General features: G+C 40.8%; 1 protein-coding gene across 1 annotated transcript; it reads left to right on the plus strand.

Moving 5' to 3' along the window:
• Positions 1-1,558: 1,558 nt before the first annotated feature.
• Positions 1,559-9,930, plus strand: LOC100193543 (uncharacterized). Its single transcript, NM_001358826.1, has 16 exons — positions 1,559-1,803; positions 2,856-2,901; positions 3,005-3,168; positions 3,440-3,557; positions 3,701-3,783; positions 3,865-3,924; positions 4,165-4,410; positions 4,841-4,937; positions 5,828-5,878; positions 5,956-6,036; positions 6,668-6,739; positions 6,865-6,927; positions 7,872-8,018; positions 8,853-8,910; positions 8,997-9,049; positions 9,586-9,930. The coding sequence occupies exons 1-16, from the start codon at positions 1,703-1,705 to the stop codon at positions 9,667-9,669; spliced, it is 1,524 nt and encodes a 507-aa protein (NP_001345755.1). The 5' UTR covers positions 1,559-1,702; the 3' UTR covers positions 9,670-9,930.
• Positions 9,931-12,776: the final 2,846 nt, after the last annotated feature.

Here is a 12,776-nt window from a genome sequence, read left to right on the forward strand (position 1 = left end):
TACTTTCAATATGTCGTTGAAGAGGGTGACATTTTAATTGCTCGTGAACCACTGATCCTTGAGCTACTTGGTGGTACGCTTGCGATGCGGCTTGGTGGTGGAGTTTTACGTGGCCACTATTTGGTCCCAAAAGGCCAACCCTTTTTGCTGTTGCCCTCAACAGGGTCAATGGAGTGCATTTATCATGCGTATACCTACAAATGTGCAAACTCACAAAATGGTCTATACATACAAAAATCTAAAATTCATAAAGTATACATGTACTTATAAGCCTTTCATCCTCCATCTTAGTTCATTCCCTTCGACGTTGGAACTGCGATGCAATGAAGAACATATATTAGTTGGAGGGGCGCACCACTATGGCTATTTGGTGGCACTACCATGTCCGAGAGAGCACATAAAGGAGTAGGGACACCATATTTGGGAGGAGCACCATAAAGGAGGATATTGGGGAGGAGCATCATACGAGCCATATGTAGGAGCGTATGAATACTATACATGTATAGAGGAGGATACAAGATCGTGTAGGGCAAATATTGGTGGAAGGAGCTTTATTAGTGATGGGAGGAGTGTTAGTGGTTGGAGGCTTAATAACAGAAGAAATGCCAGCAATAATGCAGTCTGCAATATACAACGACGCAAAATAATATTTTCAGGTTCATAAGCATGGTCTGGTAGCCACAATTTCACTTGGATACTTTCTAACTATACCGCCGCCACCGATCGCGCCATCCTCGGGCCGCACAGCATGAAGAGGCAACCACACCATGTGCCTTTTTTTATATGCTCAAGCAAAGAAAGAAAAAACAATGGCTATAAGTGGATATTTACAACAAATTTTTTAATGCTAGAGCTAAATAATTTTTACGTATCACACCCATAGTTTAAAAAATCGACTAAAATCGTGAGAAATCGGTTTTCGTTCCTGGCCATTTCTTTTATTTTTTTTGCCTAAAATTCAAAAACTTGATAAAAAACTACTCCCTTTGTCCAAATTCCAAAATATAGTTTTTTCTAACTTTTTTTATGTCCACATTCAAATAATAATGAATATAGATATACATATAAACTACAATTATATGTTAATTAATAAATATATATTTAGTCTAAAATAAATTATATTTTAGGATAGAGGGAGTGTATTTTTTATGAGTAGTATGATATATTCCATATTTAATTTTTTAAATTAATCAGAATTTTCTGTAAAAAGCAACGAATTTCGTCCGGAAAAAGACGGTCATTTCGAATTTCTGGACCGGCTTGCAAATTTAACATTTATTTTTCTCGAGAAAAAAAATAAATTTACCGAAAAAAAACGAGAACGGACCTGGAAACACGGCTTGTCAGCCGAGATTATCAGTTTCACCATTTTTTTGAATTTGAAATTTAAAACAAGTCCGAAAATTCGGATTTCGGTAAAAACCGGTCAATTCCTCTTTTTTCGCTGGTGACCGAAAAATCAAACCAAAACGGTTTGTTCTGATCGGACCCCAGATCCAGATTACTGCTAAATAAAAAGCATGTGAAGGCCTTCCTCCCCCTCCCAGTCGCCCTTCAACTTGCCAGCCGATCCCTTCGCGTTTGTCTCCGCGGTTCCGACGCTCCGCACTCCGCTCCCCTCTCCCAAGCAAACACAGCCGAGTCCACGCACGCCTCCCATCATTCCTCAACCGCCTCGCCGGAGCAAGGGGAGTAGCGGAGGATGGAGATTGACCAGGCGGTGCGCGGGTGCAGCGACCGCCGCATGCGCACCAAGTACAGCAACGCCGTCTACGTCGTCCAGCGGGCCTTCGCGCTCTACCCGTAAGCTTCCCCTCCTTCACATCCTGAGACGGGGGCGCGCGGATTGGGTTAGTGGCGCCATCGGAGGTGTGTGGTTCCGCGATGATCCAGTAGGGAGGGAGTTCGAGATTCAGGGTGCGGGGGGCGCTCGCCGTGCGTGCGATCGGGCCGGTTCTGGGTGCCGCGCGCCGGTGTTGAACTTGTGCTGCTCCGTGGTTTGGATTGGTGTGCCGGTTGATCCGGCGGAGGGATAGGCGCGGGTTCGGATTTGTGGAGGGAGGCGGCGGGGGATGGACTGACGGTAACATCGAGTTGTCGCGTACTCACGAAGTAGATCTCAAACTGATTGGAGCTGCAGCCGATGGGTTCCAACGCGCAGCCTGTCTCTATCACTGTTTGCCTGCTTATCCTCCCCTGCAGCAACGACATATTGGTACTCGTATATATTGGGCCTTGGGGGTGGAGGTTTGCAGTTTTGCACAATTGTTGTCTCCGTGCTTGCTCACCAAACATTTACTGGGGACTGCTAGCAGATAATTGCAAACAATTGGCCTTTGGCTTCGGTCATAAACTTCTAATCTAGATGACTAGTTCTGGTGGGCAGGTTCCAGTCGGAGTCCTGAAACAGCAGAAAGTAGCTACATTGCTTTTTTGTTGCAGTTCACTCAGTTTTTTCTGACTGTTCTTAGGTCACTTCCAATGATAAAAGTGTTTAGGAATTATTTTAGAGGGCATTATGCTCTTAACAGTTTTTATCTAGTTACCAATTAGGTTAATAACAAGAGGAATAATAATCAGCTCCATATGCACCCTTAGGAGGTATACCCATGTTGCAAGTCAATGATTTAATCTTAACCTGAAACTGTTATTTTTGTGTACAGTGCTCTTAAAATATTGCATCTAATTGGATCTATACTATCTATGGGTAATCGATTCTGCAATGCAAACAGGGTACAAGTTAGATGTGCTCGAAATATTACCATAAATTTTCAAACTATTACTATACTTTGAACCCCCCCCCCCCCTTATCATTTCTGTCTTAACACTCTAACCTCACTTGTTTCACTTTACAGATTTGAGGAAGTTGCCTTCAGCTTTAATGGTGGGAAGGATTCAACTGTAAATATCTTTATGTTCTCTTTTTCTCATCATGTTATTATATGATCAGTGTCAATTAGTATCTTTGTAAGTTTGACATGATGCACATGTTATGTATTGATAGGTGCTCCTGCATTTGATTCGAGCTGGTTACTACCTTTACAAGAAGGACTCTGGTGATGTAGCCCAAACAGATGCTGTTAAAAACTGTCCACTGCGTACTATCTATTTCGAAAGCCCTTGTGCTTTCCCTGAAATCAATTCATTCACTTATGAGATTGTCTCAACGTAAGAGTTGTCTAAGATGTGTCTAACTTTACCCTTAGTCTATCCGCTATTTAAGGAAGGGCAGGCCTGGTGCGGTGGCGAGCTGTCTCACTGAATCATCAGGTTATGGGTTCGAAACAACCTCCGTATTTTCGGAGGGAAGGCTTGCTTCGGTTTATCGCTATCCTAGATCACACTCATGTGGGAGCCTTCAGCACTGGGTCTGTCCTATCCGCTATTTGAGAAACCAAATTGAATGGTATCTATTCTATTCTGTCTCCATGCTCTACAGTTATGGGTTACCTCTGGAAACCATCCATTCAGATTTCAAGTCTGGTCTAGAAGGCCTTCTGAAGGAGAAGCCCACCAAAGCAATTTTCATTGGCACAAGAATTGGTGATCCAAATGCGGTGATTTTCTTTTACCATTGCTCATTTGTTGTTAACAACCCCTTGCACCTATTGTACGCAATGATTATGCCCATGGTGTTCCCAGTTCCTTACAGTTTTGGTATCTCACTGAACTTTGAGTAAACACAATTTTGAAATGATAGGTTGGTCAAGAACAGTTCTCTCCTAGTTCACCTGGCTGGCCTCCTTTTATGAGGGTGAATCCAATCTTGGATTGGTCATACAGGTTTTTCTCCTGATCATGTAACAAATCAAGCCTTTCTAGTATGCCTGTTCAGATGCTAAGGAGCATTATTTTCTGTGCCAGGGATGTTTGGTCTTTTCTAATAACATGTAAGGTCAAATACTGCAGCCTTTATGATCAAGGGTAGGTTCTTATTTTTATGTTCAAGACTTCATATTTCTAGTTGCCTGTTTGCAATTTGCATACCTTGTATAGCTAAATGTTCCCTAAAAAGGACCAGTCCCCTCCTTTGTTTGAATGAGCATTTTTGTTACCTAGTCCACTTATTTTTCAGCTCATTTTGTGAATCCACTGCAGAAGTATTCTGGTCTTCGATATTAACTTTGCAATATAACTTACATCTATCATATATACTGATTTCAGGTATACTTCCATTGGGAGCATACACGATACTGTTCCAAATGCACTCCTTAGTGATTCATCATCTGAGAAAAGTTTTAGACCAGCATACATGCTAACTGATGGAAGGCTTGAAAGAGCTGGTAGAACAAAAAAGATTAATCCTAAAGTAGAAATGAATTCTGCTGCAAGCAATGGCATCAACGATACTGAGGGAGGACGGATGATCTCACGGGCGGCATCAATCATTGTAGTCGGTGATGAAATTTTGTGAGTGGTCCCTTCTAGTTATCACATTTGATGTAATTCTGTTATGCTTCAGGTTCTTACGCTTGGAGTAGTTCATGATAGTAATGGAACCCATGATCTTTTTTTTGTTTACTTGAAATTTATGCCCCATCCTGCAAACTCTTTCATCTCTGGTTTTGCTTTTTGGATGGATGATTGGATTATATAAATTGATAATCTGGACACTTCAGAGAGATAAGAGAACTAGAGAAGTGTAGCCAGACATTCTGAAGTATAGATATACATTTTGTGTTAGTCATTTTATTTAATAATGTCAGACAACTTAATGTTGCTACACTATTTCATATTCTTTCATGTTTCCTGAAATCCATTAAAATATTTGATGGATAACCAAACTTATTAACCTTTAGATTTAACATGTAGTCCATACCTATCCATTTTGATTCTTCAGGTTTGGTACAACTGAGGATAACTTAGGAGCAGCCTTGTGCAAGAAGCTTCATGCAATTGGCTGGCGGGTTTCTCATGTAGCAGTTGTTCGCAATGAGGTAAATATAAATCACTTATTGAAATACTCTTCTGGTCCCTTTTAGAAGGCTTACCGACAATTTTGTCAAGTCCATTATAGAAGGCACTCCTTAGGCCTGGGCCCCATTAACAAAGTTGACCAAAAAAATGAGATACAAGCAGTAATTGGTGTGCGCACCGAGTAGTAGGAATATAAAGTTGTTTTTGCATGCATGTCTATTCAGTTCATTCATTTTTGACAACCGCATGCATAACCACATGTAGAAGTCATCCAAAAGGAGCGCTGCACCCGGTGAAAATCAAATACATGTCTTTGCATTCTAACTTTTAGTATGCCTTCTAAAAGGGACAGGGTGGATTATACTATGACCCTGGACCACTTTGGGACGCGGGAAATTTTCATGTTTCCTTCATTTTTCCTTGAATTTAAACTGATTCGCCAACGCACTCACAGTGCAGTGGTGGATCCTCCTGTTTCGGAGGCCACCCGCCCAGGTTCGATTCCCAGTCTTGTGATTGGCCGGGTGTGGCACTGGGGTTTTACTTTCCCTTTTCCCTTGAGGGACCTGAACAGCATGTGTGGGTATTGTGTGTGTATGTGTGCGGTGTGCCCGGTTGACGTGTTCTGAGATCTCTTGGGCAGTCTCACCTGTATTTGAGTGTGTGCCTGTGCGGTTGGTATACGTGTCCAATACGAGTCTTACATGATATGCTAGTGCTCCTGGCAGTGTTAAAAAATGATTATTGGGAAATTTCTGGACAATTCCTGTGAAATTCCTACCCTCTAAAGGAGGCCTAAATGCATGACCCAGCTCACATTGGCTTAATAGATTGCTATGTTTTTTGGTATACTGCCACTGTCATGTTGTTCTTTCTCAAATACTACTGGCATATCTGTGTGGCCTTGCAGATTGATTCTGTTGCTGAAGAAGTTGAACGTTGTAAATCTACTGATGACATGGTTAGTGTCTATATAGGCTATTTAATTGTATAAAGTTTTCAAGCTAGATGTGTAATGAAATCCATGTTGTATTTAAGGTGTTTATTTTTGGTGGACTCGGGCCGCTACATTCAGACGTTTCTTTGGCTGGTGTCGCGAAAGCATTTGGAGTTCGTCTGGTGCGTCCAATAACATTTTCTTGCTGCAAAAGTGAATTTTCGCAGTATTTCTCCATTTATGAGTTATGAATTATGAGAGCAACTCCAAGAGATTATCTAAAAAGACTAGCCAAATTTACTGATTTAGCTACTCTCTAAAATAGATTTTAGAGAAAAAGTGTAGCCTAATCCAACAAAATCGGTAAACCTACGGACTGAATAGAGAGTGAAGCAGACTATCAAAAAATGGAGAGCGAAGATGGAGAAATAGAGAGCCACTAAATTTGAAGAGTCGTTTACAGAGTCTATTGGATACAATTTTCTTTTAATATTAGCTAAATTTACCTTTACAAAACCATATACATAGTCTCTTGGAGTTGCTCTGATCTTTTCTATATAAATTCTCACTATTATAATATTGTGCGGTGTATTTTCTGCATTTTTGATTCTACAATGAAGAAAAGCTTGTGCATTGACCTATAGGGCTGCATTAGTGTCACAAGAAAACCATGTTGTGGATGCATTATGAAATGTAGGATCCTCTCAATTGCATAACTATGAATTGTTGTTGTACCAAATGGTTATTTCATTATTAAACTGACAAAAATGCCATTTTTTAGTATCAACTTATCTTTGCTTTGAATTAGCGTAGGCTCCTGATGAAGAATTTGAAGATTACCTTAGTCAACTCATGGGAAACAATTACACTGGTGACCGAAATGAGGTAACATGGGCTTCAAGTATTAAACTTCTTGAATGTACATTACTACATTGGTTTGTGATTGCATGTGCTTATTCTAACAAAGAGCACTCTTTTTACGAGTTAACTTTTTTCTATTTCTTTCCCAGATGGCACAGTTGCCAGAAGGTATTACAGAATTACTGCATCACAAAACGCTACCATTGCCATTGGTATGTTCTTTAGCTTGGTGCATTTGTCTGTTTTGAACTCTGAAGCCACAATTTCTTTTTTTTGGGTTTCCTAAGGACCTAGTAGGTTCTATGATATAATTCTGACACAGCAACAGTCAAGTCCCTATAATTTTCTGCTCATAAAAATGGTACCTATTCTTAACTTGGAAGCTTATGGGGGCATGCGGGAATGTAAAGTTGGCATTGAACCAACATCTGGTAAGAAAATCAACAATATCAACAACGACAACAAAGCCTTTTAGTCCTAAGCAAGTTGGAGTAGGTTGGAGTTGAAATCTAACGGAAGCCACAAGTCAAGGTTTAGACACATGTATAGCTGTTTGTTACACTCTTTTTTTTCTCGAACACGCAGGAGATCTGTTTGTCATGCACTCTTATTCAGCGCTAAATCTTTGGGTATATTCATCATTTCAAGACTTCTTTTACTGTCTCTTTCTATGTTAATTTTGGTCTTCCTCTACCTCTCTTTTCATTACTATTGCACTGGTGCCTCTAGAGGTCTCCGTTATACATGTACAAACCATCTCAACGGGCGTTGGATAAGCTTTTCTTCAATTAGTGCTACCTCTAGCCTATCACACATATCATCCTTTTAGACTCGATCCCTTCTTGTATGGCCACAAATCCAACGTAGCATAAGCATTTTCGCAACACTTATCTGCTAAACATCACTGTTCTTAAGGCGGTACGGTGAGCAAGTAAAATGACCACCGCCTTAACGCCTAGGCATCCAGGCGCTCGGGTAATTCTAGGCGACGCCTTAAAAACACTGCTAAACATGCCATCTTTTTTAGACCAACATGTTGCACCATACAACATAGCTAATAAGAAAATACATACAGATATTTTGAAGTTCTCTCCATGCTTTTTAAAGCTTGTAATCAATTTTGTATTATTGCCTTATGATATTTTTTCTTATGCAGATCAAATGTAGAAATGTCATTGCTCTTGCTGCAACCAATATGGATGAACTAGACACCGAGTGGGATTGTCTTCTAGGTACCCAGGAGAGTGGTCTAATGCCATCAAAACCTTTTGTGTCAAAGCATCTCAGCACTACACTTTCAGATGTATGTCTCCTTCCTCTTAGTGAAATACGTACCTTGTGGTACATCGAGAAAAAATGTATGTCTTCCTATGTTATGATCAACATCACCTATATAGCCTATAGGCGTTGGGGCCACACTAGTGGCTAGATCACATGGGCAGCTAGGGGCAAAATGCCAATTTTTTCCTTATATTTTGCATTGTTTTAGTTGGAGAATGAAACCCTAATACTAACTCAGGGTTGAGAGTTGTATTAATAGACTCAAGTTGTTGGGCTTGGCCCATTACACAAGGTATAACTGTAATTACAAAGGGCTAACCTCAAAACCCTAAGGCTAAGTTTGGGTACTCTAGTATTGACCACAATCCACATGTATTGAGGTGGATTGGGGTGTAACTTAAACTAATTTACACACCAAATCCACCTCAACACATGTGGATTGTGGTCAATACTAGAGTACCCAAACAAAACTTAAATGGGTACTCTAACCAAGGCAAGTACATACCTCTATAACCGAATACTGTCTAAAAAAGGACATACTCAGTGCAGGCGGCTCCCACATATATGGGGTATAGGGAAGTAATAACCAAGGCAAGTATTACCTCTGTATTTTTGCATAGAGGTTGGGTCGATTCAGGACCTTTGGATTAGTGGGAGGGCTTCACACCACTACGTCAGGCCTGTCCTTATAACTGAATACTGTCTAATTGGATTAATATCAAGAGTCATGATTCATAATACAATGTATATTCTCGTATTTTCCCAAATATTGTCCTTCGAGGCTTCACTTCTAAAAAGGTATATTATTAATCCGTTAGTGGTCTAATGTGAACTTATTTGCTGCATGCTTGTTCAGGTTCAAATTGCTTCAGTCCTTGCAAAACTGTGCTTAGAGTTTTCTGATGTTTACATAGGTATGATGCCTGGATTTCCTTATTTTTGTGTAGCTTATGTGCCCTTTTGACCCGCTTGATTAAACTTGGTGATATATTTCGTGCAGGGTGTCATCGGATATCAAGAGCTGGTCCTTTGGTTGTGAATCTTACTGGAAAGGTAGATGATGAATTCTCTGTAGAGTTCAGATGACTACTTTATCCCACAAATGACCATAAATGCTATCCCCTCTGTATTTTATATAAATGTTACAACAGAAAACTAAAGAAAAAGTTATACTAATTATAGATATGTGCTTTTGCTATGCATCTTGATATAGCGTAGTATCTAGATACATAATAAAAGCTATATATCTATAAAAACCAAAACATCTTATAACTTAGAAAAAGAGGGAATCATTGATTAGTTTGTCTTAAACTCACATATTAAAATGCAGAGTAAGTAGTATATTTGCAGGTTGCATTTATTCACTACTAATTAAGGAGGATTTCAGCTAATGCACTATTTGAGCGCTCTACACAGTTACACTTGTTTTCTCGAATGCAAAACTATGTGAGCTAATGAAAATATAGGCATGACTGATTACACGGAAGTATTTTTCTCTCAGCTCAAATAGGATCAGTAGCTATTCTATTATCATATTTTAGTTCATGCAAACACTATTTGTTTACATAATTATTTTATCATAATTTCAGGATAACCAGAGGGTAGATGCGGCTGCCGAGAAGCTGACAAGCAGCTTTGAAGGACAATTTTCCCAACTTAACAGTTGCAAATAAGCTGTCAGAGACACCCCTCTATTTTTGCCAAATTCTTTCCGCCTGAAGCTCTGAGATTGTGCAGGACTGATGATGGTGCTCAACTGCTCTAAACCGACGACCAAAATAAACCACGGAGCTGGTACTACTTTGAAGCTACAAATTTTATTTAGGGAACATAGGAATTTTGTACTAGGAATTGGTAACTGGGTTCTAGCATAATGTAGCTTTGCAGCTAATATTTTGACATTATTATACGTTCCAAATTATTTCATTTATACTATAATTTATAGCATAACTTTACTGCTCGATCATGATGTCTTCAGTTGTTTGACCTTTTTGCTACTTGTTCGAGCATAGCTTTGCAGTGCTTGGTGATGCAAACATTGATGCTGAAATTGTGTTTTTGTTTATCTCATCCTCTATTTCTCATTGTCCGTTGATTAATTTAATTAGTCAGCAGTATTGCTCCGATCACTTTGAGTTAAATCGAACATTTAACTTGAGCGGGCTGCTTCGAATGTAAAATATGCAGATACTCCCTCCGTTTTAAAATATAATTTGTTTGACTTTTTCAACCCTAATTTACCATAATTTTGACCCTCCGTTTTAAAATATAATTTGTTTGACTTTTCCAGCCCTAATTTACCATAATTTTGACCAATCGTCTTATTCAAAAAATTCGTGAAAAAAATAAAAAAATTAAGTTATATGTAAAATATATTTGATAATAAACAAAACCACAACATTTTTTTGTTTTCTTCACAATTTTTCAAAATGTTTCCTTTAAAAAGCCAAACTTTACATATGTTAAGAAAAAAGTAGTCAAACAAGCTATGAGTACATTTGTAGTGTATAAAAAATTATAATCAGATTCATATTTAAAATGCCTCTACGTTGGATTTATAAGATCAAATGATACACTTTGGGAAAATAAGGTTCGAAATAATGCATTGTATTATCCTTGCAAAAAAAAGGTATTCTACTGCTATTATATTCTATAGTATATAACGAAGTAGCACCTACTAATCTCTACTCTCTACTATACTTAAAGCACCAGTTTCAACGGTTGTTCTGCGTCATCTTTTAAAAAAGATCCTTCCATTGATTCCAAATCAACCCGCAGTCATAAGTTACCGTCTCTCGCACTCGCCCGCCTCGCTATTAGCACGTTCTGTCATCCAACCATCGTCGCCACGAGCTCTGCGTTAGCCGCAAGTCCGCAACAAACATCTACCTCATCAGTCATCACTCTACGTCTCTACCGCCTCTCGCGCCCGCTCGCCTTGTGTTGACGCCTTTTCGGAGCGCCAAACACTCAACAAGAACCGTGGCGGTGCCCTCTGCACAGGGGCGGACGGTCCACGCGCAGGGGCCGGACGGTCCGCGGCCTGGTGCGAGGCGCGGTGGTGCTCTCTGCGCAAGGGCGGACTGTCCGCGGCCTGGGGCCGGACGGTCCGCGGCCTGGTGCGCGGCTAGGGCTCCTGCCTGACGGCCGGACGGTCCGCGCCCTGGGGCCGGACGGTCCGCGCGTACGCAGGGACGGCGGAAGATCGCCGACGGCGCCTGGATCTCGCTCCCGGGAGGGACCCCGTCGGGGAGTAGAGATCCTAGGTGGTGTCTAGGCTCGGGCTGGCCGACCTAGACTCCTCTTATCGACGTAGAGCCGAAGAGAGACGAAGAATTTGAGGATTGGATAGCTAAACCTAAACTAGACTAGAACTACTCCTAGGATAAAATGCGAAATAGAAGTTGTATTGATTCGATTGTTGATGATTACAAATCGGCCGTAGACCTCTCTATTTATAGAGGAGGGGGGCTGGACCCTTTACACAACTGATTCCGAGCTAATCCCGCGAATATAGCTAACAACCGTAGCACAAAACTCGGAACCCTAATCTATTCTGCGCACGCGCGGACCGTCCGGCCCACAGGCGCGGACCGTCCGGACCGCGGACCGTCCGGCCTCAGGGCCGGACCGTCCGCTTGCTCATTTTTGGTTCGAACATATGCCCCCTGCCTTTTGGTGGAGCTGGGCGAACCAAAAGCAACTAACTCGATGTGATCACATCGGTTCTCTTAGGCATCTTGCCACATACTAGGATGGTACTGTTTGAGGAAACGCCCATTCAAAGCCTTTGGTAAATCCTTGCCTTGTAATGTTTGTAGCAAATAGGCGTTACCAGACATTACCTGTTTTACTTTATAAGGACCCTCCCAGCTTGGCGACCACTTTCCAAACTTCCGGTCTTTATTCCTTAGAGGCAAGATGGTCTTCCACACCAGATCCCCTACTTGAAATGACTTTGCTTTGACCTTCTTATTGTAGGCCCTAGCTACCATGATCTTGTCCTTTTCTATCGCTCCCAAAGCTATCATCCTCTTGTCGGTCACCTCATCAATATTATCCATCATTGAATTATAATAATCAGCAGCAGTTAGATCATTTTGTCTGGCAAACCTGACAGCATTCAAACTTATTTCCACAGGTAACACTGCTTCCTGCCCATAGACAAGCTCAAAAGGAGATACTTTAGTAGCACTATGTTTAGATATTCTATGAGCCCATAAAGCTTCAGACAAAATCTTATGCCAATGTTTAGGATTATCAGATACCTTCTTCTTTATCAAATTAATCAATGTCCTATTACTAGACTCGGCCTGTCCATTGGCCTGAGCATAATATGGAGACGAATTAAGCAGCTTAATTCTGTATAATTCAGCAAATTCACGTACCTCCTTTGACATAAAAGAAGTACCTTGATCTGTAGTCAAGGTCTGGGGAATGTCGAATCTATGAATAATATGCTCAGTTATGAACTCAATTACCTCCTTGTGCGTCATGTTCTTTAGAGCAACGGCTTCAGTCCATTTGGTGAAATAGTCAGTGGCAACTAACACAAACCGATGCCCCTTTGATGATGAAGGATGAATTTCTCCAATAAAGTCTAATCCCCATCCTCTGAATGGTCAAGGCTTGATGATAGGATGTAATTCGGCTGCAGGGACCAACTGTAGGTCGCCGAATTTTTGACACACTTGGCACCCCTTGTAGTACTTGAAACAATCAGCTGTCATACTAGGCTAATAAAAACCAGACCTTCGCAACAACCACTTCATCTTTGGAG

This window comes from Zea mays, chromosome 8 (assembly GCF_902167145.1).
Source record: "Zea mays cultivar B73 chromosome 8, Zm-B73-REFERENCE-NAM-5.0, whole genome shotgun sequence".
In the NCBI taxonomy this organism is placed as follows: domain Eukaryota; kingdom Viridiplantae; phylum Streptophyta; class Magnoliopsida; order Poales; family Poaceae; genus Zea; species Zea mays.

Coding starts and splice junctions, on each gene's coding strand:
- LOC100193543 (NM_001358826.1), top strand. CDS start 1,703: ATGGAGATTGACCAGGCGGTGCGCGGGTGCAGCGACCGCCGCATGCGC. Junction 3,558..3,700: donor GAATTGGTGATCCAAATGCG/GTGATTTTCTTT, acceptor TTGAAATGATAG/GTTGGTCAAGAACAGTTCTC. Junction 9,050..9,585: donor TTGTGAATCTTACTGGAAAG/GTAGATGATGAA, acceptor TCATAATTTCAG/GATAACCAGAGGGTAGATGC.